This window comes from Trachurus japonicus, chromosome 14 (assembly GCF_045865225.1).
Source record: "Trachurus japonicus isolate A0001 chromosome 14, Traja_1.0".
Lineage (NCBI taxonomy): Eukaryota > Metazoa > Chordata > Actinopteri > Carangiformes > Carangidae > Trachurus > Trachurus japonicus.
In genome coordinates this window covers 297,501-323,943 of record NC_140920.1, presented here as the reverse complement: position 1 = coordinate 323,943, position 26,443 = coordinate 297,501, and the positions used below count along the sequence as shown (strand labels likewise).

Sequence of the window (26,443 nt, the reverse complement as noted above, 5' to 3'; positions counted from 1 at the left end):
GGCAACGCTGCTCTGGGATGCTTCAGGATGCTCTGTCTCCTCTGTCCCTCTGGCTCCTCTGGCTCCGGAGGACCCTGAACGCACCACACGGCTGTTGTTGTTGCTGCTGTTTGTTTGTTTGTTGTTTTCACCTGCACAGGTCAATGTGATCGATCAGTCAGAGGCTGATCACCAGACTGATCACTGATCGATCACAGGAGCAAAAACCAAAAAGCAAAAGCAAAAAAAAATTTAAATAAAAACCAAAAGAGAGAAAAAAAAACGCGGATCGATCAGAGAAAAATAGAAATCAGGTTCAGGTTGAAGAAGAGGAGATGAAGGAGAGAAGAGAGAAGCTGCTCCTTACGGCGGAGGAGGAGGAGGAGGAAGAGGAGGTGATGATGATGCTGCTGGTCCTGGTCCTGGTCCTGGTCCTGGTCCAGACCCCCTGTGTGTCTGTGTGTGTCTGTGTGTGTCTGTGTCTGTGTGTGTCTGTGTGTGTGTGTGTGTGTGAGTCCGGGTCCAGCTGACTGAGCCGTCGCTGCTCTGATCCGGAGGAGAAACAGGATGAACTGATGCTGCGTTTGAGGAGCCTCGGAAACTCCGCTACTTACTTTGTTTTGATCATCATCACACAGACTGAGACTCATGTAGCTAATGGTCGGTCCCACTAGTCAGGGTTGTTGTGTTGTTGTGTTTCTGTTGTTCATCAATCAATCAATCAATCAATCAGGTTTCATTTGTGTAGCACTTTTCATGCCCAGGGCAGCTCAAAGTGCTTCACATGATAAAAACAAGAAACATAGAGGACACATATTAGGTACATTCACATAGGCATTCACATAATAATTTTAGAACATTGGATTCTAGAGGAAACGCTGTCTTACTCAATCATTTGCAGTGGGGAAAACACTAGAAGTAAAATAGATCAAATGAGAAGAAAAGAAAGACACTATAAAAATGAAGTAGGCTAAAATAGACAGGTGTAGTAGGATAAAATAGAATAAAAGTGGATTAATTAAAATAGAATAAAAAAGACAATAATAAGAAATAAAATAAATTAAATTGAATGTTTTATAACAATAAAAAGTAATAATAATCAGCTAAAAGCAAGGCTAAAAAGGTATACAGGTCTGCAGTTTGCTTTTTAAAACGTCCAGATTCTCTGCTCTGGTTGAACATCTGAGACTGATGAGGAGTCGGAGCTGCTCCACCTCCACCTGAGTCCAATCAATAACTACTGATCAATTATCTTCATAAATATTGATTTTATATCAGTGCTGGCAGTTTTACTGAAAACAGAAAACTCTGATGTATTTTCATGAGGTTGTAAATATTAGAAGTGTGGTTTTTCCCAGGGTCCCTGAAGGCAGCAGAACATGTGGAGCTCAGACTCACTCTGGTTGTTCTGCTGCTGCAGCGCCACCTGGCGGCTAGAGAGCAGCGACACACAGACAGACTGGTGTGTCCCTGTAACTCTAACTAACTCTGACTAACTCTGACTTTAACTAACTCCAATTAACCCTAACTAACTCTAACTAATCCCGACTAACGCTGAAGTTCCCGTGTTGCTGTATGAACCTGTTTATTTCTCACTCCCACTGTTTTCCTAGAATGTTATTTAAATATTTTAAATGAATCCAAAAACCCATTCAGACTCTGCTCTTATTTTAGTGTTTTATTGTTTTAACATGATAGCCTAGAGGAGACCGGGGACAGTAGCAACAGGGGATGGTTACAACATGTCATTTTCCTCCAATCAGGAACAAGCTAGAGTGATGACACTCACACTGCACATGCTCAGTTGGATTCTTTTGAATTCAAAAGATGCTCCAGTAGGCTATTTATTGCAAAAAAAAAAAAAAGGTTAAAGTTTTTTTTTTTTTCTTGAGCTTTGTTTTTGTTAAAACTGTTTTCACTCTTTTTGTGATTCTGCTCAAACTTCTATGGTTTAAAGGAGTGATATGTAAACTTTATGATTAGCATGTATCAAGAGCACTTTGTTTAGCTACATGGAGTTTCATCATGGCTGAACGGACGTGTCCCCGTGCAATATATGAATATAAAAACAGACCACAAAACAGTATTTTGACATTACTTTTTTTTTTGTTTTACCGTTGTATTGCTAATATTAAAATGATGAGAGAATAAATGACAATGGCAAAATAAAAGTTATTCCCTCACAAATTGTTCCATTCATCCTATGTCACTGAAAGTCTTTTTTTTTTTAATCAATTTGAATATTTGACATCTGCACATGCAGTAATTCCTCCTCATCTAGACAAATCTAAACTGTAATGGCCATCTGATCAAAGCTGATGAATAAATAACACTATAGAACTTACATTGTTGATAATAATCCTTTTACTAGACATGAAATATATTGTATTTGTAACATGTTGCAACATCTGACTCCTTACACTCAAATGCAAATTGTGAAGAATGTGGATTCTGTAATCATCTTTAAATTGTGTTGGCTATTAACAGACAAATGTAAGTTTATTGTATAAAAATGTGGTTTGTCTAATCCAAACCGTCTCTGAGTAACAGAGCCAAATGCAAAAAGTGTTGCAACTGTCCCCGGTCTCCCCTAATTGTTTTACTGATATTAACTAACTCAAACTTTAACTAACTCCAATTCACTTTTAACTAACTTTAACTTATCCCGACTAACTCTGACTCTGTAATTAAATATAATTTCATTAAAGATGTGAAGTTTCCATGTTGCTGTATGAACCTGTTTATTCTTCCAAGAAATGTTATTAAATTTTTAAAAACGAATCCAAAAACCCGTTCAGACTCTGCTCTTGTTTTAGTGTTTTATTGTTTTAACATCGTTATTGTTTTACTGATATTAACTGTTTTATAGGTTCTATTTTTATTTATGTGCAGCACTTTGTTTGTTTCAGCTGTGGCTGTTTTTAAAATGTTAAAGTGAGTTGAGAAACGAGAAAACAATGTCACTGATCAACATTTAACTATAGGTTTGATCTATTAATCAATAATCAATCAGTAATAATAACATAACAGAGCAGTGCAGTAGGATGCTGTTGGTGTCGCTGCCCTCTAGTGGCTGAACTGAGGCGGTGCAGCTGCAACACTGTAAGTAAGTAAATTTAATTTCTATAGCACTTTTCATAGATAAAATCACAAAGTGCTTTACAACAAGGATAAAATGCAATAAATACTAAATACAGTACAGAGATCACAACATAGATACACAGCAGCAGACTGACTCCAGACCAGCAGAATCACAGCAGCAAGAAAAACACAGAAAACACCGTTTCATCACAGTTAAGATTTATTTCATTCAACATTTCACATTACAAATATTTAAAAATTATGCATACTGTTATAAATAGTTGGCTGCAAACAATTAAATAACATTAGATTTTTCTTTTTCATTTCACTAGCACTTCTACAGACCAACTCCTAGAAATATGGACATATCCGTATTACATAACTTAATTAGAAAGGAAAATACAAAAATAGGAACTTATAAAGTGAAATGACAATAAAAATTAAGGTGATATGATATCATAAGTAAAAAAAATGCTATTAATAAATACAACAACCTTCCCATACACAGTTAAAAACTATTGAAATCTTGCCATTAAGTAACATCATTAAACAGACAAATATTTAAATATTTATTTTCCTTCAGAAAATGTGAACCATATATTGTGGAGCACAATATAGCAATTAGTAAAAACTAGACACTTTAACATATTAAAAGCTTCACCTCAAAAATATAACAAAAATCTGATCAAAATTATAAAAATCAATTATACATTCCAATTAAAAATATACCAATAAACAGCTAAATACATTGTTGACCTAATAATTACAATGCAATCAATCACAGTAGCTTCAAATAAACAAAATAAGCAAATGAGCACAAAACCTTTAATGTTTTAAAAATAACTTCAATTATTTATATTAGTACAAATAGTTTGATTTCTTTTTCTTTTTTACAAACACCAGCATGAAAAGGATTACAATAACAGTAGAAAATGACTGTGAAAAACATATTAACATCTTCTTTTAATTAAATGTCTGCAATTAAAAATGGCATTAAAGAATTATTACATTGCAAAGAGTCTTTATCTGGAAAAAGGTTCAAAAGAAGTATTGCACATAACAACTTGAAGTTAACTTGCAACATTTACCACATTCAAGTCTTTTATAAGCTCCCCTTTCCTTCCTCCAGATTAGATACGTTTCTCTATCCCATCATCGTCGTCAATCATCGTCGCCACGACAACAGACGAGTTCTCAAGTCTTTAATAAACAGAACAGTGTTGTATTGGTTCATGGGGAGGGAGGGGGAGAAGGGGGGAGGGGGGGGGGGGTCAATAGTTGAGAAACATTTGGTGCACACCACAACAATTAATTTTTAATAGCTAATTCATGTTAACGTGTCATTTTCTCTTCTTTTTTTTCTGGTCGTCGTCATGCATGCTAAAGGATTACAATAGGTGCTAGTTAACTTGGCAAGTTCAAGAATATAATATATATACTTTTTTTTTTTTTTCTTATTCTTCTTCTTCAAATAGTAAAATATCTAAACACCAAACATCCATTCTTGTGATAACGAGATGAGATTCAGCGTTATTCAGCGTGAACCCACATTTTTGCATTCTCCTTATTATTATTATTATTATTTATAATAAGTTATTATTAATTATAGTAACTCCATGTTCGTCTATGGAGAGGAAACCAAGACAGAAGAAGTTACCAAATGTCCAACTAGAATAGAGACATTAACATCAATTTCAAATTACAACGCGTGTGTGTGTGTGTGTGTGTGTGTGTGTGTGTGTGTTTTTTTTAATTCTACTTCTTGTCGCCATGCCGACATCGACCAAACGTCTAGTGTATGAAAAGCTGAGACGCAGAGAAGCCGTCGCAGCAACACGCGAGTGCGCACTTAAAGTTGTAAAGATTCCTCAGCACTGAAATGTATAAAAAGCATAATTGAAAATAATATATATTGAAATCACTCAACTTTTTTTTTTTTTGTCTTAAAATGAACATTTCCATATATGCAGATCTCTTCTCAGTAACAAAAGTACAAAAGCTACCTTTCACAATGTGAAAAATTGAGGTATTGCAAAAAGGAGTTTCCCCATTTGTGAAAAATGTGCCTAAAATGACTGTTGGAAAAAGAAAAAATATTTAGAAAAGTAGTGCATAATAAATGTTTATATGTGCATGACAAAATAATTTAGCTAGAAAACACTGTACCAAAAATCAGCAGGCCATGTATAAAATAATCTTCTTTTTTTTATCATCTCATTTAACAGCAAATTCTTCACAAAGTGTTTTAACTTCTAAAATGCTCACCCACCCACCCACTGCTCCACCGCACGCAGACTAACGCCGTCGCCACGGCAACGCTAACGATATGAGGCTCCCATCACTAGTCTAGTGTGTAGAATCAAGTTTCTGTACGAACTCCCTGACGCCGCCAGGATCAGATGTGTCGATCGATGTGCACTTTACATTTACCCAAAACACTCAGACCTGTGAAAACTAACGTAAAGTAAAGTGGTGCACTGCGATCTGGGCTACGGAGAGAGACAGTGTGTGTCTGTGTGTGTTACTGTGTGTGTGCGCTCTGCTCCTCTCTGTCATAGCGACTCGTGTTCGAGGCCGATCTCTTTGGTTTGAGTCGTTCAGAAGCTTCACGCTGAAGGAGAGAAACTGAAACTGAAACTGAAACTGAAGAAACAAACGAAACAAAAACCTACGAACAAAAGAAAAAGAATAAAAAACGCACAACTACACACAGACAGACACACACTGACCACTGTGTGTAGTTGTAGTTGTGTGGTTGTGCGTGTCGCTGCAGACACTATCTTCATTTATGCTCCTAACACTGATGCTGAGTTCTGACCTGAAACTTCCTCTAAGAGACTCGGGAGAAGAAAAAAAAACACCGAAATAAACTTTACGCAAAAAACGACAGAGACAGAGTTCTGTGAGGAACGAGGCCCCGCCCCCCTTTTAGCGGTTAGCTTAGCATCAGGGGCCACGGGCAGACATGAGGGGGCGGAGCTACACCTGTCTGTCTGTCCTTCTGTCTGTCTCTTGTGTTTGAACCTGTCCTGTCCGTCTTCTTTTCTGTCTGTCTCTGTCTACACTGCAAAAACTCAACATCTTTCCAAGAATATTTGTCTTCTTTCTTGTCAAAATGTCTCATTTCTAGTCTAAACTAATCTCTTTCCACTTAAAATAAGACTCATCACCTAAAAATGAACTTGTTTTTAGATCATTTTCACTTGTTTCAAACTAATTTTCACTTGAAATAAGTAGAAAAATCTGCCAGTGAAAGACAGTTTGTAATAAGAAAGAAAAACTTGCTCCACTATCAGATTTTTCTACTTATTTCAAGTGAAAATCTGCTTGAAAGAAGTAAAAAGTGTCTAAAAACAAGCTGCTTTTTATGTGACGAGTCTTATTTTAAGTAGAATTAGATTTGTTTTGACTAGAAATAAGATAAATATTCTTGGTAAGATTTAGAGTTTTTGCAGTGTGTATCTCTGTCCGTCCGTCTTATTTTTTGTCTGTCTCTTATGTTTAAAGTTGAATCTGTCCCGGTCACGTCTGTCCTTCTGTATCTCTGTATCTCTGTATCTCTGTCTGTCTGTGTCCCGGTGACATTAGCAGCTGAGTTTGAGGTATTAGTTTGTTGCATGAGATCAAAACCCAAAGAATTTTATGTTTGTGTTTCTAAAATCTAGTTTGTGTTGTTTCAAGTAGGATGAGCGAGTTGTGTTGTGTTGTTGTGGCCGACGCCTCGGCGCCGCGTCGGTGTCTCGGTGTCTCGGTGTGTGTGTCGGTGTGAGGAGATGGAAGCGGAGAGACGGAGGTGAACAGAGTGAGATGTGGAGGAGAGGAGAAGAGAAGAGAAGAGGAGAGAAGAGAAGAGAAGAGAAGAGAAGAGAAGAGAAGAGAAGAGGAGAGAAGAGAAGAGAAGAGAAGAGGAGAGAAGAGGAGAGAAGAGAAGAGGGTTGAGAGTCGGTTCTGTCTCAGCTTTGGTCGACTCGGGTCTCTGATCTCAGATCTGCACCGCGGAGCTGAAATAAATAAGTGCACTCTTCTTTAGCAACACGTCCTCATTCACTTTGCTCTGGAGCCTCTCGGCCAATCAAAACGTCCTCACGCCTCTCGGCCAATCAGATTCTGTCTGGTTTGCTCTGCTACAAACGGTTTGGGCTCGGCCGGCCTGCTCATCTACTCTCTATCAACTCATAGAAATAGTTCAAAATAACTCAAAAACGCATAAATAAAGTTATGTTACACATCTGTTTTCCTTGCTGGACATATGTGGATATGATTCCAGTCGTTTCTTTTCTATCTTTAATTAAAATATATTTATATATTAACTGAACCAACCAACGGAGAAACGCTTTGTGTTTAAATTAGAGCAAAAAGGAACCAGCAACAGAAAAGTGCATTTATTTGTACAATGATTTGCGGCTGCCGCTCTGCTCTACCTGCCGCCTGCGTGCAGCCGTGCAGCCGTGCAGCCGTGCAGCCGCGCAGCGCTCAGTTCCAGCGGAAGGAGATGTGGCGCGGCCGGTCGCCCCCCTCCTTCACCAGCGGCTTGTGGAACTCGCGGCCGGCGCGGGAGTGGATGGCGGCCCAGCAGTACTCGCAGTAATACTGCAGACACGTCACGTTGGCGCAGAAGAACGGAGCGAACTTCCCCCCGCAGCGCGTTCCCTGGCACTCGTCACACAGCTGGTCGTCCAGAACGTATGGCTTCACCTCCACCTAACGCACAAAGACACACAACAGAGTTAACAACACAGCTGGTCGTCAGAACGTATGGCTTCACCTCCACCTAACGCACAAAGACACACAACGTCAAGAAAAAGAGCGATTTTCTGCCTCTGCACCGGTCTCACATTCAGGCTTACTGTGACAAAACGGTGACTCCTATCAGAACAAAACACAGACCATCATCACCGTAAGGACTTCCTGAACGATTTGGTGTGATTTTGGTGTTTCTACAGTAAATATTTTGGAGACACTTGCGATTTTAAAACATCGGTCCGTTCTGCTTCTCTCGGAAAATCTTTGTATTGGAGTCAATGAGGAGCAGAGACAGACGTGGCCGCACTCAGAGGCTGATCATTCAAATTCTGTAAGTCTCTCTGATATGTTGAGCACATGATGAGAGACAGAACAAGTTTGTCTACAAATTAGGAAAAAATCATGTGTGTAGAGTGTAAATTGTGTCCAGGAGGAGTGTGGAAAGAGAAAAGTTTCTGACGATTTCAGACAACTTGTCACGCACTCTAACACGAACATTCCGTGCAATACACACCCATTATAATCTCATAATTTCTCCAAAAATGATCATGGTCATTGATCAGGGATTGATCAAAAACTATATGACCTATCAAAACGTGGAGTAATACGACAATACACAAGACTTGTGTCTACTGTTTAAACAGGGTTTGTACAGGAATCTTGAAGTTAATTTTAAAACCTTTTTAAGACTTTTTCAAGACCTTCTCAATAGTTTTTAACACCTCACCACCACTTCAAGCTGTAACCATTTACATCAGTGACACTTTTAACTCAACAGTTCTAGTTTGTGATAAAGACTATAGACCACTATGATACAACAGAATTCAAAATAGGCTAGGATAATAAATAAAAGGCAAAGTTTATTAAAAAAAAAAGGATTTTGTTTCTAGTAGGGCTGTACTAGACGTGGGCGGTATCTGAGTACCATTTCGCTACTCGGATACCTTCAAAATTTAAGACTTTATAATGTCGTGAAAATACTTTTTAATACTTTTTAAGGGTCTTAATTTTCCAAAAATTGATTTATCACCTTTTAATACTTTTCAAAACCCCGCGGATACCCTGTTAAAGTTTAAATGGAGTCTCTAGGTGAAAGTATGCCTGAGCAGTAGACGTTTGATAAACTCCAATGATTGGTCTTTTTCACTCTTTTTTTTTTTGTTCGTCCCATTGACTTCAATGCAAAATTTTGCGCAGTTCGTATTCTGTTGAGAAAAGTAATAGCATACCGATCCCGGTCGAACCGCACGTTTTGATGTATAATTTGTCCTGCAACTCACTCTTCGAGTTGTAGGACTAGTAGCGAATCGAAATTTGTCCGTAAGATGAAAGAAGAAAATAAGTAGGAAAAAATCCATAACAATAACAGTAGTGCTCGGTGCGACGGCCCCGTGGCCCTAACAAGCTCATCACACACACACAGCAGTGGAGAATAAAGAGTTAAACATGAGTAAGAACAGAGAGGAGAACTCCTTCCCCCCCACCACTCTGTATTCTTTTTTCTTTTTCCCTTCCTTTTCTGTATTGTGTATTGTGTATACATATACACATGTATCTCAATTTCATACAATGGTGTGTACATAATACATTTATGTATACAAACTTTGTGCAATATTGGACACACATCTGCATGTGCAGTCGTGTGCTATGAGATAGTGCAGTTTATGTCGATCCTGCACTTTATTGGGGCATCGTGCAATTAAATTCAATTCAATCTTGCACTTATGCACTCGTCACTTCAGCAAACAGCACTTTAGCACATAGCACTTTAACTAGCACTGTAGCTGTAGCTAACACTGTAGCACTGTAGCTAACACTGTAGCTCTTTATAACTTCTCAGTAACCTGTTGGTCCCCTTACCCACTCTTTTAACCCTCTTTGGTCAACTGCTGGTTTATGTCCTTCATATATGTTTTGTGTAAGATGTCGAGGTGTTTTGTTGTCCTAGTCCTGCCTCTTGTACTTTTTATCGTCATTGTCTTCTATGTCTAACATCAACCTGCCAATGGGACTGAGGATGGAGATTAGCCACTTCAATGTCCATCAATATGTACTGTTCCCATTTAAAAAAATAAAAAATAAATCAGAAAAGCTGACCCGTTTATCGATCTCTCCGTGCTGCAGCTGGACGAAGCGAGCGCTGATGGCGGCGATGTAGCTCTGCTGGTTGGAGAAGGCCACTCGCCCCGCCCCCTTCGGGTACTTGAGCTCCGGGTCGGTGTCGATGCCGGCGTAGCACACGCCCCCGTACAGACGGTCCATGATCATGGCCAGCTCCACTGCAGAGGGGGGGGGGGGGGGGTTAAAACACCATGAAGCTTCACCCTCTAAAAACTGGTCTACAGTAACTCTGCCACATGTTAAAGGTCCAGTCCGTAAAATGGTGGTAAAACCGTCACGTCCAGCGCTCACTCACTACTTTTCCCTTCAGGCTGCCGTACAAACATGGCGGCGCTCTCTAAAGCAAGACCCTTGTTAAATGTAGATATAAAAGAAGAATTAAAAGGCTACGGAAACCAAACAGGTTTTATTTTATAGCGATTATACACTAGTACACTGCAAAAACTCAAAATCATTCCAATATTTGTTTTATTTCTTGTCAAAATGTCTCATTTCTAGTCAAAACTAAACTCTTTCCACTTAAAATAAGACTCATCACCTAAAAATTAACTTGTTTTTAGATCATTTTCACTTGTTTCAAACTCATTTTCACTTGAAATAAGTAGAAAAATCTGCCAGTGAAAGCAAGTTTTTTGTGCTCGTAATGAGAAAGAAAAATTATTATCAGATTTTTCTACTTATTTCAAGTGAAAATCTGCTTGAAAGAAGTAAAAAGTGTCTAAAAACAAGCTGCTTTTTATGTGATTTTACTTGTAATGAGATTAGTTTTGACTAGAAACAAGACAAATATTCTTGGTAAGATTTTGAGTTTTTGCAGTGTACAAATATATTCATGGGTAGTAGATTCAGATTTTAACTATAAACCTTGTTAATTATGACAGACTGGACCTTTAAGCTGCAGAGGGTTGTGAAGTGAGACAGACTGGACCTGAACATGGTTCTGGTTCTGGTTCTGGTTCTGGTTCAGATCTTACCTGCGCGCAGCGGACGAGGAACTCCGCCCACAAAGATGGTTTTCCGGGGGTCCAGAGGCTGAGACCCGTCCATCACAAAGTCACTGTCGTTCAGGTTCCAGGGCCGAATCTGGACCTGGAACCCACACAACCACAGAACCACGGGGTCAGAACCACACAACCACAGAACCACACAACCACACAACCACACAACCACATGGTCAGAACCACACAACCACACAACCACATGGTCAGAACCACACAACCACACAACCACGGGGTCAGAACCACACAACCACACAACCACACAACCACACAACCACGGGGTCAGAGAGAAACTAGTTCAAATCAAATACCGTTGATGACCATTTAGTAGCCCGGGTGTTTAATATGCTAAATCGATTTGGACCCCAGGCGTTTATAAGAACCAGGCGCGTATTTGCAACAGGCTACAATTTATTTTTGCAATGAGCAGCACCAGACCATCATGCTGAGAACAAGGAGGTCACTGTAGGAACAATGGAACAAAACTACTTTTTCCCCGACACATGTTTATTGACATCAGACAATAAATACAAAGACAGTTTGTCTGTGTAACCGCGACACAGGGAGCTGATCAGAGCAGTGTTATGAACGATAGCGGCGGGGGGGGGTCGATCGCGGTAATTTCAACACTGTACATTAGCGCATTTAGTTTAGTTTAGTTTATTCATTTGATAAGGGACAATGTGCAATTACATTAAACATTTAAAGGAAAAAATGAAAAGATGGTTGCACCAGATTTAGCTCCCAGCTAATTTCCATCTGTAGTCATTTATCTATTAGTAGTCCAGCGCGACCTGTCCCGCTAGCGCACCTGTGTTTGTGTGTCTGTGTGTGTGTGTGTGTGTGTGTGTGTGTGTGTGTGTGTGTGTGTGTGTGTGTGTCTGTGTGTGTGTGTGTGTGTCTCTGTGTGTGTCTGTGTGTGCGCCTGCATGCGAGAGAGAGAGAGAGAGAGAGGAGGGGCTGATTGACAGAAGAGGTGAGAGCCGGTGAAGCACTGTTAAAAAAAACTTTTGTTTTCTGTGTAAGACTTAAACACTTAATCGCCCGGGCGTTTAATTGAACCGGCGTTTATTTTGCCAAATGAGGTCGGACCCCGGCGGCTGTTAGAGCACAGGCGCGTATTTGCACGCGGGCGATTATTTGGTCATCTACGGTAAACTTTATTTGTCCCACAAGGGGAGATTTGTCTTGGGCAAGGGAGTTGTGACAGCTGCCATGTACATGTAAAAACATCCATACACAGTACATAATATATATACATTCAAAACAGTAACAAAGGCAAACATATCCAAGAGAAAGAAAGAAAGAAAGAAAGAAAGAAAGAAAGAAAGAAAGAAAGAAAGAAAGAAAGAAAGAAAGAAAGAAAGAAAGAAAGAAAGAAAGAAAGAAAGAAAGAAAGAAAGTGCGGGGTGCAATAAATAGAATAAAATACTTATAATACAAGTTCAAATTAAAACATACTAAGAACTAAAAGAAAGAGCAAGGGATGTTGGTCTAAGCCAGCAGGTGGACAGGCAAACCGGATGGAATTGATATGATTGACTGATTGATGGGTTGATGGGCAGGGGATCCACAGTTCAGAGGATTTGCTTCATGTCTGGTAACGTTGTGTTATTATCTCATAGCGTGGTGAATGTGCAGCTCACAACTTGTCCACCAGAGCGTTGTGGAGTTGTTGGATTGTGTATTTGATGAGTTTGATGAGGGACAGGGGACCATTGTGTTCACTGAGCAGCTCACGGCTCTGCTCCGCCCATCTCAAAACAACATGCACCGATAATTAAAGGTGATGAACCTGCTGCTGTGACTATAGGGGTTATTATGGTGAGAGAAGGAGCTGAATAAATGTTGAACTGTCCCTTTTTGCCTTTAACTGATAGAATAGTGGAGAGAGACAGGAAGTGGGGAGGTAGAGAGAGGGGGAAACGACACGCAGCAAAGGGCCGCCTGAGTCGGGATTCGACCCAGAGCAGCCTGCTCTACAGACTTCCTGTCAGTATTATTGGATGGATTATTTAAAGGACTATTACAAGCCGTGCTTTTCCTCCACCTGTATTTGACCTGTAGCGGTTCATTACCAGCTCCATGGCTACAGTGTTACGTAGTGTTGTCAAGTAGAGACAGAGATGAAGCTACGGTTTAAACCTACAGCAACAGCCCGGCTATGAGGTTTTCCATTCTACGTTAGCATCGAGCTAACAGGCTTTATATTCCGTGATGCTGTGATGAGACGGATCAGAACTTTACATCGTTCATAAACCTTCAGTTCTGTTGATGATCTGAGAGACCTGTGTGTGTGTGTGTGTGTGTGTGTGTGTGTGTGTGTGTGTGTGTGTGTGTGTGTGTGCGCGCGTGTGTGTGTGTGTGTGTGTTTATTAGATCCCCATTAGCTGCTGTACAAGACTATTAGCAGCTATTCTTCCTGGGGTCAAAACATCTTTTAATGTGCTTTTTAAGGTTTTTATTCTGTTTTTACTTGTGTCATTCTGTATCTTGCTTGTGTCAGTTGCCTGTTTTTTTATTATGTCATGCTAAACTGTGTTTTTATGTTTCTTTTGCGCACGTATGCACACGTCTAAGAAAAATTCCCACTGCTATGGAAAGGTTTTCTGATTCTGATTCTGATTCTGATTCTTACAAACATTTCTGTTTCAGAATTTAACACATAACAGAACATTCAACACAGATCATCATCATTCACACAGTGGACAACAGCAACACAAAACACAAACAAGCTCACATCTCATTTACAAACTGTTGTTAAAGGACAAAGAAACAGAAACCATGCAGCAGAGAGGAGCTCCTTCTGGTAAAAACAAATCCATCTTTACTCCCTGTGTAAAAATCTTGGCAGAGAATTCCATGCATATATATATAATAAACAGTTTTTAGTTTTGCGTTTGTTCTACATGGGGGCAACAGGAAACAACCTTCTGAAGACTGCCGAGTACACTAATTTACCGTAAATTCCGGACTATTAAGCGCACCTGAATATAAGCCGCACCAGCTACATTTTAAAAGAAAATTGATTTTTTACATATATAAGCCGCACCTGAATATAAGCCGCAGGTTTTTCATGTTGTAACATGAGATATTTACACAGAAAGACGGTAGGCTACACGGAAGATGTGTGGAACTATGCAAGTCCGCTCGCTTTTCCTCTGTTTTGGTTACGCTCCTAGCCATGTGCATTTGTAGACAACGAAGCCGGCGAAAAATCAATAAATGGAGCGGTGGATAACATTACATAACATATACGATGGCGCGTGTGCATTTGTACCGTCATGAACAAAAGATTAGGCTACGGGTTACAGAGCGCGTTTGTGTTGCGGTGCAGCAGAGATGAGAGCTGGGACACGGGGCAGCGGCCAGGTAGCTACTGTAGTGATGTTACCAGGTTGGTTTTCAGCCGTGAGACGCCAGGTGAAGACAGAGAGCCTCCGTTCTCACTCGTAACAAGTCACAAGTCATGTAGTGAGACGAGTTAAACCATCACAATTACTCCGGAGCTTTTTAATTAAGGTAAAAATGTAGCAGAGCCACGGGGGAAATCCTGCTTAGTTCCTGACATGCTTTTTTTTTCAAACTGTGCCTGAAAATCGGCACCAACACAGCACCAACACGGCATCAACACAGCATCAACAGACAGTAACATGCCTGGTTAGAAAATAAAACACTGCACCAACACTCCAAACTAGTGTCTTCTTCAGCGCATAATCTTTCCCCACATGTCTGTCTTACTACTTGCGCTTCCTGCTAGAGCGCCCCCCGGAGGCCGTTAGCCAGTAAACATCTATACATTAGCCGCATCGTTGTACAGGCCGCAGGGGTCAAAGCCTGAGAAAAAAGTAGCGGCTTATAGTCCGGAAATTACGGTATTATAAACATTTACTGGGTTTTTTGTTATTGTGACATTTTTTACAAAACAAGGCAGAGTGTGTGTGTGTGTGTGTGTGTCTCTGTGTGTGTGTGTGTGTGTGTGTGTGTGTGTCTCTGTGTGTGTGTGTGTGTGTGTGTGCTGACCGGCTTGTCCTTGATGGTGGGGCTGGACACACACAGGTAGAGCTTCCCGTCCTCCTCGATGCAGGCGTCGATCAGAGCCTGGACAGAGCTCTCATCCTGGAACAGCAGGAAGGCGTAGCCTGCACACACACACACACAGACACACACAACACACAGAGAGAGACACACACACACAGAGAGACACACAACATACACACACACACACACACACACAGACACACAGAGAGATTAAAGACGCTGAACGTTCTCAGCACCGTGAGCTTCAACAAACAAGTGAACAAATGTTTCAGTCGACTGAGTCAACACACGCAGCTCCGCACCCCACATGTCTGCCTGTCGCACAACTACACAACTAATACACAACTACACAACTAATACACAGCTACACAACTAATACACAGCTACACAACAGCTACACAACTACACAACTAATACACAGCTACACAGCTATTTATTTATATTTATATATACATACATATGTTTTGTTTGTGCCAAGAATCAGTGAAACGAAATTTCGTTCTATGCACACTGTGTCTCATTCATGAAACGTGAGTAAATCTGTGTGTAGATTTGCACATAAAAGCTCACTCTACTAAAACTCTACTCCGGACTCATGAACGGTGCGGGAAACTCAGATTTGATCGTAAACACGTGTGTAATTTCATGAATCCCAACCCATCGTAAACTAACAACACGCCCCCGGTGATCAGCAATTAGCATAGATCTCCATACATGAATAGCCATATAAGGAGATCCTGACCACCATATTAGGAGGTAGCTGCATCCTGCTCACCTGCGGCCATGACGCAAACGAGGAAAGAGGGAGAGAGAGAAAAAAAGAGAGATCACGGATCAAAGTCATTTTGGGTGAAGTGGAGTCCAGAAAAAATATTTAATTCTCTTCTGTTAGCCTAGTAGTGGTGTGACTGGGTCAGGTCAAAGGCGTGGAGGGAAGAAACAGATTTAGTGAATTAAGTAGCCTATCCTTGGTTTATTAAAGAACCGTTTAAGAAGTAAAGCCAGAATAGTTCGATATGAAACATGAAAAAAAATAAAAATAAAAATACACACAACTCCAGAGCTACAGCAGCGACGGGAGGAGGAGGCTCTTCACAGCCTCAGCTGTAGAGGAGCATGGTTGGATCAACACATCAAGTTATATAGGCAGGTTGTATTGTTACAGAAGCACCAGCCGTCCGTCACAGCTCCATCCAAACCGGTGCTGACTGCGCTGCTGCGCAGGGTGAAGTGTGCGTCCACCGAGCGTGTAGCAACACAAAAAAGTTTTTTCCGGTTTTATATCAGATTATTATCATCATTAGATGGAGCCTTGACGTGTTTGTGCGGGTCCGATCCCTAAAACGTCTCTCTCTCCAAATATTTCTAATTGTTTGTCATGTTTAAATTACGTGTTTCAAAGGCATCGGCGTATTTTGAACATGAGAGAGAGTAATACGGATTAAAATTGTAATTTTCAACAGTGACAAGCAGTATTTATTTGCATTCCTACATTTACACAAGCGCTACACACAGTCCGGAGCAGGTGTAGATTTTGTGAGTAGCTACGAAAAAATCAGCGCTACTAAAAGATTGATGAATGCGGAAATCCACGTAAATTTGCGCTGCTCAGGGTTTACACACAAATCCGTGCTGCTCACGTTTCATGAATGAGACCCACTGTGTATTTGAATGACAATAAAGTGCCTATTCTATTCTATTCTATTCTATTCTATTCTACACAGCTACACAACTACACAACTAATACACAACTACACAACTAATACACAACTAATACACAACTACACAACAGCTACACAGCTACACAGCTACACAACCACAGAGCTACACACCTTTAGGGGGGAAGTAGGATTTGCTCTCGGCCTTGTGAGGCCAGTCCACAAACAGGTGTCCAAAACGCCTGAAGCTGGCGGTGATCTCATCTGAGGAGGAAGAAGACACCACATCATCATCATCATCATCATCATCATCATCATCATCATCAATACAATACTATACAACACAATACAGTGGGAGATAAATAAAGATAAATAATATTTCTCCTGGCTCAAAATGTGACAACATTGTACAGTTTGTTGTGATATACTGTACATCAGTAGGTGCGTTTACTTGGGTCCAAAACTCCTATTTCCAATCAGATTAAGAGGTCAGTCAGATTCTAAATGTATCGTGTAAACACCGTACCGGATCAGATTCACCCAGATCGGATCGGATTTGGGATCGGATTGAAAGAGTTCGTCTACACCGACTGATAATCAGCTTCATGCTGCATGTAAACGGGGATTCTGTTGACAATAGAGATGGTCTGATCACATGGGACGATATCATTAATATTTATATTTTTTTTACTCTTTTTTCCCTATTAATTCATCCACTCATGCAAAAATACTCTGGTAAAGGTAGAAGTACTGATTCAACTCCTTTACTCAAGTAGTAATAAAGTACAGGCTGTGAAATGAACTTCAATGTAAAAGGGGGCTTCTTTGCTCTGGGCCCCCCAGACTCTAGGACCGGCCCGTCAATCCACACCATCTCTAGCTGATAGAGCGCATTATTCATCCTGCACATGCGCGTCATCGTACGTAGGCGTCACGTATTGACGATCGCAGGAAATAGGAAACAGGAAATAGGGCAGACTGTAGCAACGAAGGCTGCAGCCGCTGAACTGAGACAGAGTTTATTCTAACCGGCTTCAGCTGGTCCATGTAGACGCAGACTGAATGTGGATCGCTTTATTTAGTGTTCATGTAAACAGGTCCAATAAGATTCATTTAATACGATTGTTTATAATCAGATTGAGGAAAACACTGCATGTAAACGCAGCTAGTGACTCTGGTAAAGACCCAGAGAGAAACCAGGTCCAGTTCAACCTCCTTCTTCAGAACCTTTTCTGTTTCTAACACGACGTCAGTCTGGTGTTAGTGTATTTTAACAGAGATGACATCATCAGTTCCTGTTACACATTACTAAATACAGTAATGTGTAACTTTACTGTAGTTTTCACATGGCTGTACTAGTAGTGTATAGTAGGGCTGAAACGATTCCTCGAGTAATTCGAATACCTCGATTACAAAAAATGGTCCGAGGATTTTTTTCTGCCTCGAGGAATCGTTAATTTAATTGTAGTTCAAGCGGCCGCACGGACTTTCAATGTGGCACAACATGCGCCGTAACGTAACCTATGAACGTAACCGTGCACGCCCCCCCCCCCCCCCCCGCGCGCGGCCGTTCGCCGCGGATGACGGCGGAGATGGGGAGGAGGGGGGCGGCGGCGAGGCGATGGCCGCGATGACCGGGGGGACGGTGGCGAGTGGCGACAACACAGCAGAACAATCCTGCCTAGGAGCTATCCATGGTTAGGCTACTTAACCAAGTCTCTTGAAATATCAAACAAAGAAAAGGACTATGGACTGTGGAAGTTTGAATGGCCAAAATACTGAAGTTATCATGACGTGAACCATCTGTTGCGGTGAGACCGTTGATTAGGTAGAAACCTTAACGGGGGGGCGGACGTGGGTGTTTGACTGAGGGAGAAAAAGGCGACAAAAAGACAGAAAATGTCTCTCTATAGGCACTCTAGTTGTAACACGGCCCTTGCATACCACAGCAGCACGTCTTCCATGTTGCAGCATCTCCACAGAAAACATTTTTGATATCTTGAAAGTAATTTAATTTAATTTATTTTTGATATCTTGAAAGTAATTTAATTTAATTTATTTTTATTTGTGTTTTATTTATTCTTATTTATGTTAGCAGCAGTCGCCTCTTTGGTAATGTTTCAAGACCAGAAAATACTTGCTTGTGAATTTAAGAAATAAAAACAGTTGATTCTACAAAAGGAAACCAATTGGTCATTCATTATTAAGTGAAATATGTTATTTTCTCTTGTGTATTCATAATTGCTCTTTAACCAAGCAAAAATACGTTTTATCCGATTACTCGATTAATCGTTGTCATTTTCAGTAGAGTACTCGATTACTAAAATATTCGATAGCTGCAGCCCTAGTGTATAGTGCTGTCTGGAGCATGTTCAGGTATCATCACTTTGTGCATTGGAAAACACTTAGAGAATAAAGTGTCCTAATGAAAACATGACAAAGCCATGTGACTATCTTGTTCATAAACGATGGAGTCAGGACTTCTCATGTTGACCACACTGACACTTTCACTGACATGAGGACTTCAGTTGCTTTTGAGGGATGGACAATCCATTTTGAGCAAGTGACGCGCTTTTGCAGGTCATCCACTAGGTTTTACAGTTTGAAATAATTGTTCTGAGAAATGAATTAACTGTTGTGCAAATGTTAAAGGACAATTCCAGGCGAATTCAACTCGGGGGTGTATTTTCATATCATTTTAGGTCTAACAGAAGGAATCTGAAGGTTTTCAGGTCTCCTGTTTTGTGGTAGTTGTGTCTGTCCCCGCGTCGCCACGGCAGCAATGAATGGGAGTGGATGTAAGTTCTGCTGCTTAGGCTGTTTCCATCCCTCAAAGCCACAGACAGCATCAGATGGAGACTCAAACATGCAGCCAGAAGTTTATTTACTTCAACAAGCCGACATGTTTGTAAAACTAGATCTAATTCAAAGTCTCCCGGAGTCTCGCGCGAGCCCGAAGTTGCCGCTCGGTGTGTTCAGGTGCAGTCAGAGCTACCGCTTGTGTCATAAACACAGGAATATCAACTCTTTACTTGCTTCAAGTGTACATTTTTTTCCACAGACAGCGTCAGGTGGCTACTCAAACATGCGCCGAGAAGTTTTTTTTACTTGAAGCAAGTAAAGAGTTGATATTCCTGTGTTTATGACACAAACGGTAGCTTTTCCCACTGCACCTGAACACACCGAGCACGGCAACTGGGTCTGGCGCGAGACTCCGGGAGACTTTGAATTAGATCTAGTTTTACAAACATGTCGGCTTGTTGAAGTAAATAAACTTCTGGCTGCATGTTTGAGTCTCCATCTGACGCTGTCTGTGGCTTTGAGGGATGGAAACAGCCTAAACAGTGGAACTTACATCCACTCCCATTCATTGTTGCCGTGGCGACGCGGGGACAGACACAACTACCACAAAACAGGAGACATTAAACTGAAAATCTTCAAATTCATTCTGTTAGACCTAAATGATATGAAAATACACCCCCTGAGTTGAATTCTCCTGGAATTGTCCTTTAAGAGTGATGTGAGAAAAGCACCAAAGCGATTGAGAAAAACTGTAAACTACATGGAGAGACTTCCTCTCTGTGTCTGGACCATCCCAGTTGCCATGACAACACATCCGTACCTTCGTCTATGTCGGGGGGCAGCCCCCCTACGAACACCTTGCGTGAGTAGCGTTCGACGCGCTCTCCGTTCTGGTGAGGGAAGCAGTGAGGAGATCCCAGACCGGCCAGACCCGGGTCGCCGCGCTCCTCGTCCGGAAAACCGTCTTCCATCGGGAAGAGGGACGAGTGGCCTGAGGGGGGGGGGGGGGAGAGAGAGAGGGTTGTCATGGAAACACCAGAACAGCTGGAACGACTGCTTCCTGTCACCTGGTGGAGACGGGAAGAGATCAAGTGTTTTATTTTAGATCCTGACCACATTACACTCCAGCTCATCAATATTATTAGGGCCGCGGGCAATCGCACCGGGCACTGGTCCCAACAGCTATGAAATAGCTGCAGGGACCAGTGCCCGGGCGAAGCCCGGGCACTACTGTTATTGTGTGGATTTTTTCTTCTTATTATTATTAGTGTGAATGCTGGAAGCATTCACACTATTGTTATTCAAATCTTTATACTTATTATTATTATTATTATTCTTACTTCTTCTTCCCTTTTTCTGCGTTTAACTCCTTCTTCATACTTTGTGCTATTTCAACAATTCATATATCAAAACGTGCAGCTTTTTCAGGACATTTATGCTATGTCTTTTCTCTTTCATACTATTTATACTTTTTAAAATATTTAACTTTTTGTGCAATTTTTCTCCCATAGGAAATGAATTGAAACAGTCTTCAAACTCTTCAAATCTTCTGCTTCATTCAGCCTCTAATAGCTTCAGCATACTTTCAGCTACAGACTTCATTCAACTTTTAAACTGTTCACAAACCTTTCAACTATTCAGCTATATCTCAGCTTATTGATATCTTCAACAGTTTCAGATATATGTATAGTTTTAAAATCATTAAAATTTCTGACAAAATTCAGATTTAACATGAAAGTCAATGGGACGGAATGTTCGGACGTTGGCAGTTGGTAGAGTGACAGAGGGTCTAAAAATCCTCTCACATTTTTCTCTCTATCCTGCCAGCACGGCCACAGATTACACTCTACACACATAATTTCGGGCATGTTTGTAGACAAGCTCATCCTCGATCTCTTCATGTGCTCAAAAAACCAGAGAGACGAACACAATTTAAACTAAGAGCCTCCGAGTGCAGCCAGTTTCCTCTCTCCTCTCATCGACTCCCATTCAAAAGTAGGCGCTGATTTTCTAAACGTCCCAAAGTTTCCAACCTGCGACACAATCAACAATTTTTACTCTAGAAACACCAAAGTGACATGGACGCGTTCAGCAAGGTCTTATGGTTCGGAAAATGTAAACCTTTTGCTCGTACTAAGTACAGATTTGTCGTACATTAGATCTGTTTGAGGGTGTCACAGAGCAGTTAAAGCCTATGGTTAAAGCTGCCACCATGCTGTGGCATGGTCTGTCTGTCTGTCTGTCTGTCTCTCTCTCTCTCTCTCTCTCTCTCTCTCTCTATCTGTCTCTCTATCTATCTATCTATCTATCTATCTATCTATCTATCTATCTATCTATCTATCTATCTATCTATCTATCTATCTATCTATCTATCTATCTATCTATCTATCTATCTATCTATCTATCTATCTATCTATCTATCTATCTATCTATCTGTGGGTGTGTGTCACCCTCTCTATCTGTCTCTCTCTCTTTGTCTGTCTGTCTGTCTGTCTGTCTGTCTGTCTGTCTGTCTGTCTATCTATCTATCTATCTCTCTCTTTCTCTCTCTCTGTGTCACCCTCTCTATTTGTCTCTCTCTCTTGTTCTCTCTGGGTCTGTCTGTCTGTCTGAAATGATATTATTCAATACTATATACTTCTAAATAATAATAATTATAATCCCTCCCTTCCTCCCTCTCTCTATCCTTCCCTCTCTCCTTCCCTTCCTCCCTCTCTCTATCCTTCCCTCTCTCTCTTCTGTCTCCCTCCTTCCCTCTCTCCCTCCTTCCCTCTCTCCCTCCTTCCCTCTCTCCCTCCCTTCCTCCCTCTCTCTATCCTTCCCTCCCTCTCTCCCTCCCTCCCTCTCTCTCCCTCTCTCCTTCTCTCTAGATCTATCTATCTATCTGTCTGTCTATCTATCTACCTGTGTGTGTGTGTGTGTGTGTGTGTGTGTGTGTGTGTGTGTGTTTCACTCTCTGTCTCTCTTTCTCCCTCTGTCACCCTCTCTATCTGTCTCTCTCTCTCTCTTTGTCTGTCTGTCTGTCTATCTATCTATCTATCTATCTATCTATCTATCTATCTATCTATCTATCTATCTATCTATCTATCTATCTATCTATCTATCTATCTATCTATCTATCTATCTATCTAATTATTATTCTTACTTCTTCCGCTCTTTTTCAGGATCTAACTCCTCCTTCATACTTTGTGCTATTTCAACAATTCATATATCTATCACACACATTCTCTCTCAGTCTGTCAGTGTCTCACACACACACACACACACACACACACACACACACACACACACACACACAAATGGACACACACTAACTACCACACACACACACACACGCACACAAATGGACACACACTCACCATACACACACATCCAACACACACACACACACACACAAAAATGGACACACACTAACTACCACACACACACACACACACACACACATGGACACACACTCACACACAAATGGACACACACTCACCATACACACACACACTAACTACCACACACGCGCGCACGCACACACACACACACACACACACACACACACACACACACACACACACCCAACAAACATACAACCACTTACCAAACACATACACAATTTACACAATTACACACAAACAGACACACATGCACACAAAACAAACACACACACAAATGGACACACTAACCGCACACACTTTTCCTACAGTTGTCTGACTGTTTTGTATGTACCTCTCTATCTTCCTGTTGTAGTTAATGGACTCGTTGCTGTTAATTTTGTTCTTTAGCTATTTAAACTGAAAATACACATTTCCCCATTTTGGTCATGTTGAACACATTGTTTTACACGTATCCTAAACTACTGAGGCTCTTCTCAACCATTTCACACCATTAAACCCGCTGTTTACATGTTCTACTCCTCAGCTAATGCTCCATCTATATTCTTCAACAATGTTCTTCTGCTGTCAGTTTACAATGTATTTCAGTAGGCATTAACTTTTTTCCTAATTCAGGAATTTTTCAAACTCTTCTTTGACAATTCAAGTAATTTCCAGCCATTTCATACAAAGTCTCACATCTTCTACTTTTAAATATATTCTCAGCCATTGCTTCAGCTATGTTAGTGCTGGTTCATCAGTTGTCCTTCCTGTCAGGTTAGCTACAGATTTCATCTATTTAACCATTACATTTAAACATGCAGAATTTCAATGTTTTCTTCTCCCTTTAGTATTTCTACTGCTTTTTACCTTTCTACAAGTTATATGTTTAAGCTTTTTCCCTCCTAGGGATGAATAAAGTATTCCTCTACTCTCTACTATACTCCACTCTACTCTACTCTACTCTACTCTACTCTACTCTACTCTACTCTACTCTAATCTACTCTACTCTACTCTACTCTAGCATTAGTCTTTTCAACATTGCTTTAGCAGTTTCGTCAACTAATTTAGCATTGATTCAACAATTTCTTCAGCTCATTCAGCATTGCTTCAGCAACAGCGTTCAGCTGCTTTCAGCATTCACACGCATTTTCTGCAGGAAATGCTATCTTTTTCTAGTTATTATTATTTTTCCACTTCCGGCCGACTTTCGGTCCGCTACTAGTCCTGCAACTCGAAGAGTTGCAGGACATATTATATATCAAAACGTGCGGCTTGATCGGGATCGCTGTGCTATTACTTTTCTCAACAGTGTACGAATATTTCGCGACGTAAGTCGCGATTTACTGCGCAAAATTTTTGCATGTAAGTCAATGGGACGGGCGGGAAAAAAAGACCAATCATTGGAGTTTAACAAACGTCTACTGCTCAGGCATACTTTCACCTAGAGACTCCATTTAAACTTTAAACAGTAGACACAAGTCTTGTGTATTGTCGTATTACTCCACGTTTTGATAGGTCATATAGTTTTTGATCAATCCCTGATCAATGACCATGATCATTTTTGGAGAAATTATGAGATTATAATGGGTGTGTATTGGACAGAATGTTCGTGTCAGAGTGCGTGACATCATCGGTTAGAGTGGGAGAGAGTGAAGAAACATTCTGTATTTTTTCTGGATAAACTGTGACCACGGCCACAATTTACACTCTACAGACATAATTTTTTCAGAATTTGTAAGACAAACTTGTTATCTCTCATGTCATGTGCTCAAAATATCAGAGAGACTTACAGAATTGACAGAATCAGCCTCTGAGTGCGGCCACGTCTGTCCCTGCTCCTCATTGAGTCCAATACAAATATTTTCTGAGAGGAGCAGAACGGCCTGATGTTTTAAAACTGCCAGCGTCGCCAAAATATTTACTGTAGAAACACCAAATCGTACCGAAATTTTCAGTAAGTCCTTAGAGCAACGTTGATCTGTGTTTTGTTCTGATAGGAGTTACCGTTTTGTCATGCTAAGCCTAATTGTGAGACCGGTTTAGAGGCAGAAAATGGCTGTTTTTCTCCACGTTTCTGTCTGTCTCAGCCTGCGGGGGCCCCTATCGCCGTGGTAACCTCTTTGATCCTCAGGCCAGAGCTCGTTAACTTCATAAACAATCCACCTGGCGCTCGTTTAAATGTTTATAAACACAGACACAGCTAAATCAGACTGACACAGGATGCAGCTACTAACTAACTATGTGTCAAGTCAGTCACACACACACACACAGACTCTAGAGCCAGCTTCATGTGATTACAGTCACACACACACACACACACACACACACAAACACACACACACCTTCATGTGATTAAAACACAGTTAACGTGCAACAGAATTTAAACTTAAACCATGATTTCATCTGGTTTTAAAGTTAAACCTTGTTGGTGTCACACACACACACACACACACACACACACACACACACACACACACACACACACACACACACACACACACACACACACACACACAGGTAACCTAATGTGGTTACAGCTCCTCCATATCAGTGCTTATAGAAAGATGATCATGTGTCTGTCTGATCAGCTCTGTCTTGCGCTTAAGATCGTGGGTTTGATTCCCATGTTGACAGAGATGGCAAAATCGGCAGTAGCCCCGCGGCCCTTTCAAAATTTCCCGAGAGGAAATTTTCTAGTTATCATTATTATTAGGGCCGCGGGCAATCGCCCCGGGCACTGGTCCCAACAGCTATGAAATAGCTGCAGGGACCAGTGCCCGGGCGAAGCCCGGGCACTACTGTTATTGTGTGGATTTTTTCCTAGTTAGGGCCGCGGGCAATCGCACCGGGCACTGGTCCCAACAGCTATGAAATAGCTGCAGGGACCAGTGCCCGGGCGAAGCCCGGGCACTACTGTTATTGTGTGGATTTTTTCTTATTATTCTTCTCCTTCATCTTCCGGACGCTTTTTCGGTTCGCTACTAGTCCTGCAACTCGAAGAGTTGCAGGACATATTATATATCAAAACGTGCGGCTTGATCGGGATCGGTGTGCTATTACTTTTCTCAACAGTTTACGAATTTTTCGCGACGTAAGTCGCGATTTACTGCGCAAAATTTTGCATGTAAGTCAATGGGACGGGCGAAAAAAAAAGAGCGAAAAAGACCAATCATTGGAGTTTAACAAACGTCTACTGCTCAGGCATACTTTCACCTAGAGACTCCATTTAAACTTTAAACAGTAGACACAAGTCTTGTGTATTGTCGTATTACTCCACGTTTTGATAGGTCATATAGTTTTTGATCAATCCCTGATCAATGACCATGATCATTTTTGGAGAAATTATGAGATTATAATGGGTGTGTATTGGACAGAATGTTCGTGTCAGAGTGCGTGACATCATCGGTTAGAGTGGGAGAGAGTGAAGAAACATTCTGTATTTTTTCTGGATAAACTGTCAGCACGGCCACAATTTACACTCTACAGACATAATTTTTTCAGAATTTGTAAGACAAACTTGTTATCTCTCATGTCATGTGCTCAAAATATCAGAGAGACTTACAGAACTGACAGAATCAGCCTCTGAGTGCGGCCACGTCTGTCCCTGCTCCTCATTGAGTCCAATACAAATATTTTCTGAGAGGAGCAGAACGGC

The 26,443-nt window shown here is 41.0% G+C and overlaps 1 protein-coding gene across 1 annotated transcript in view; it reads right to left on the bottom strand.

Moving 5' to 3' along the window:
* Positions 1 to 6,917: 6,917 nt before the first annotated feature.
* The window catches only part of cpeb4b (cytoplasmic polyadenylation element binding protein 4b), a 67,624-nt gene continuing 48,098 nt past the window's right edge, over positions 6,918 to 26,443 (bottom strand). The window contains exons 7-12 of the mRNA XM_085796966.1: positions 20,244 to 20,414; positions 16,796 to 16,885; positions 14,946 to 15,064; positions 10,899 to 11,013; positions 9,901 to 10,082; positions 6,918 to 7,761 (exon numbers count right to left, since the gene is read on the bottom strand). Coding sequence (XP_085653092.1) covers positions 7,534 to 7,761; positions 9,901 to 10,082; positions 10,899 to 11,013; positions 14,946 to 15,064; positions 16,796 to 16,885; positions 20,244 to 20,414 — 905 coding nt within the window. The 3' untranslated portion in view covers positions 6,918 to 7,533. The remainder of the gene's footprint in view (positions 7,762 to 9,900; positions 10,083 to 10,898; positions 11,014 to 14,945; positions 15,065 to 16,795; positions 16,886 to 20,243; positions 20,415 to 26,443) is intronic.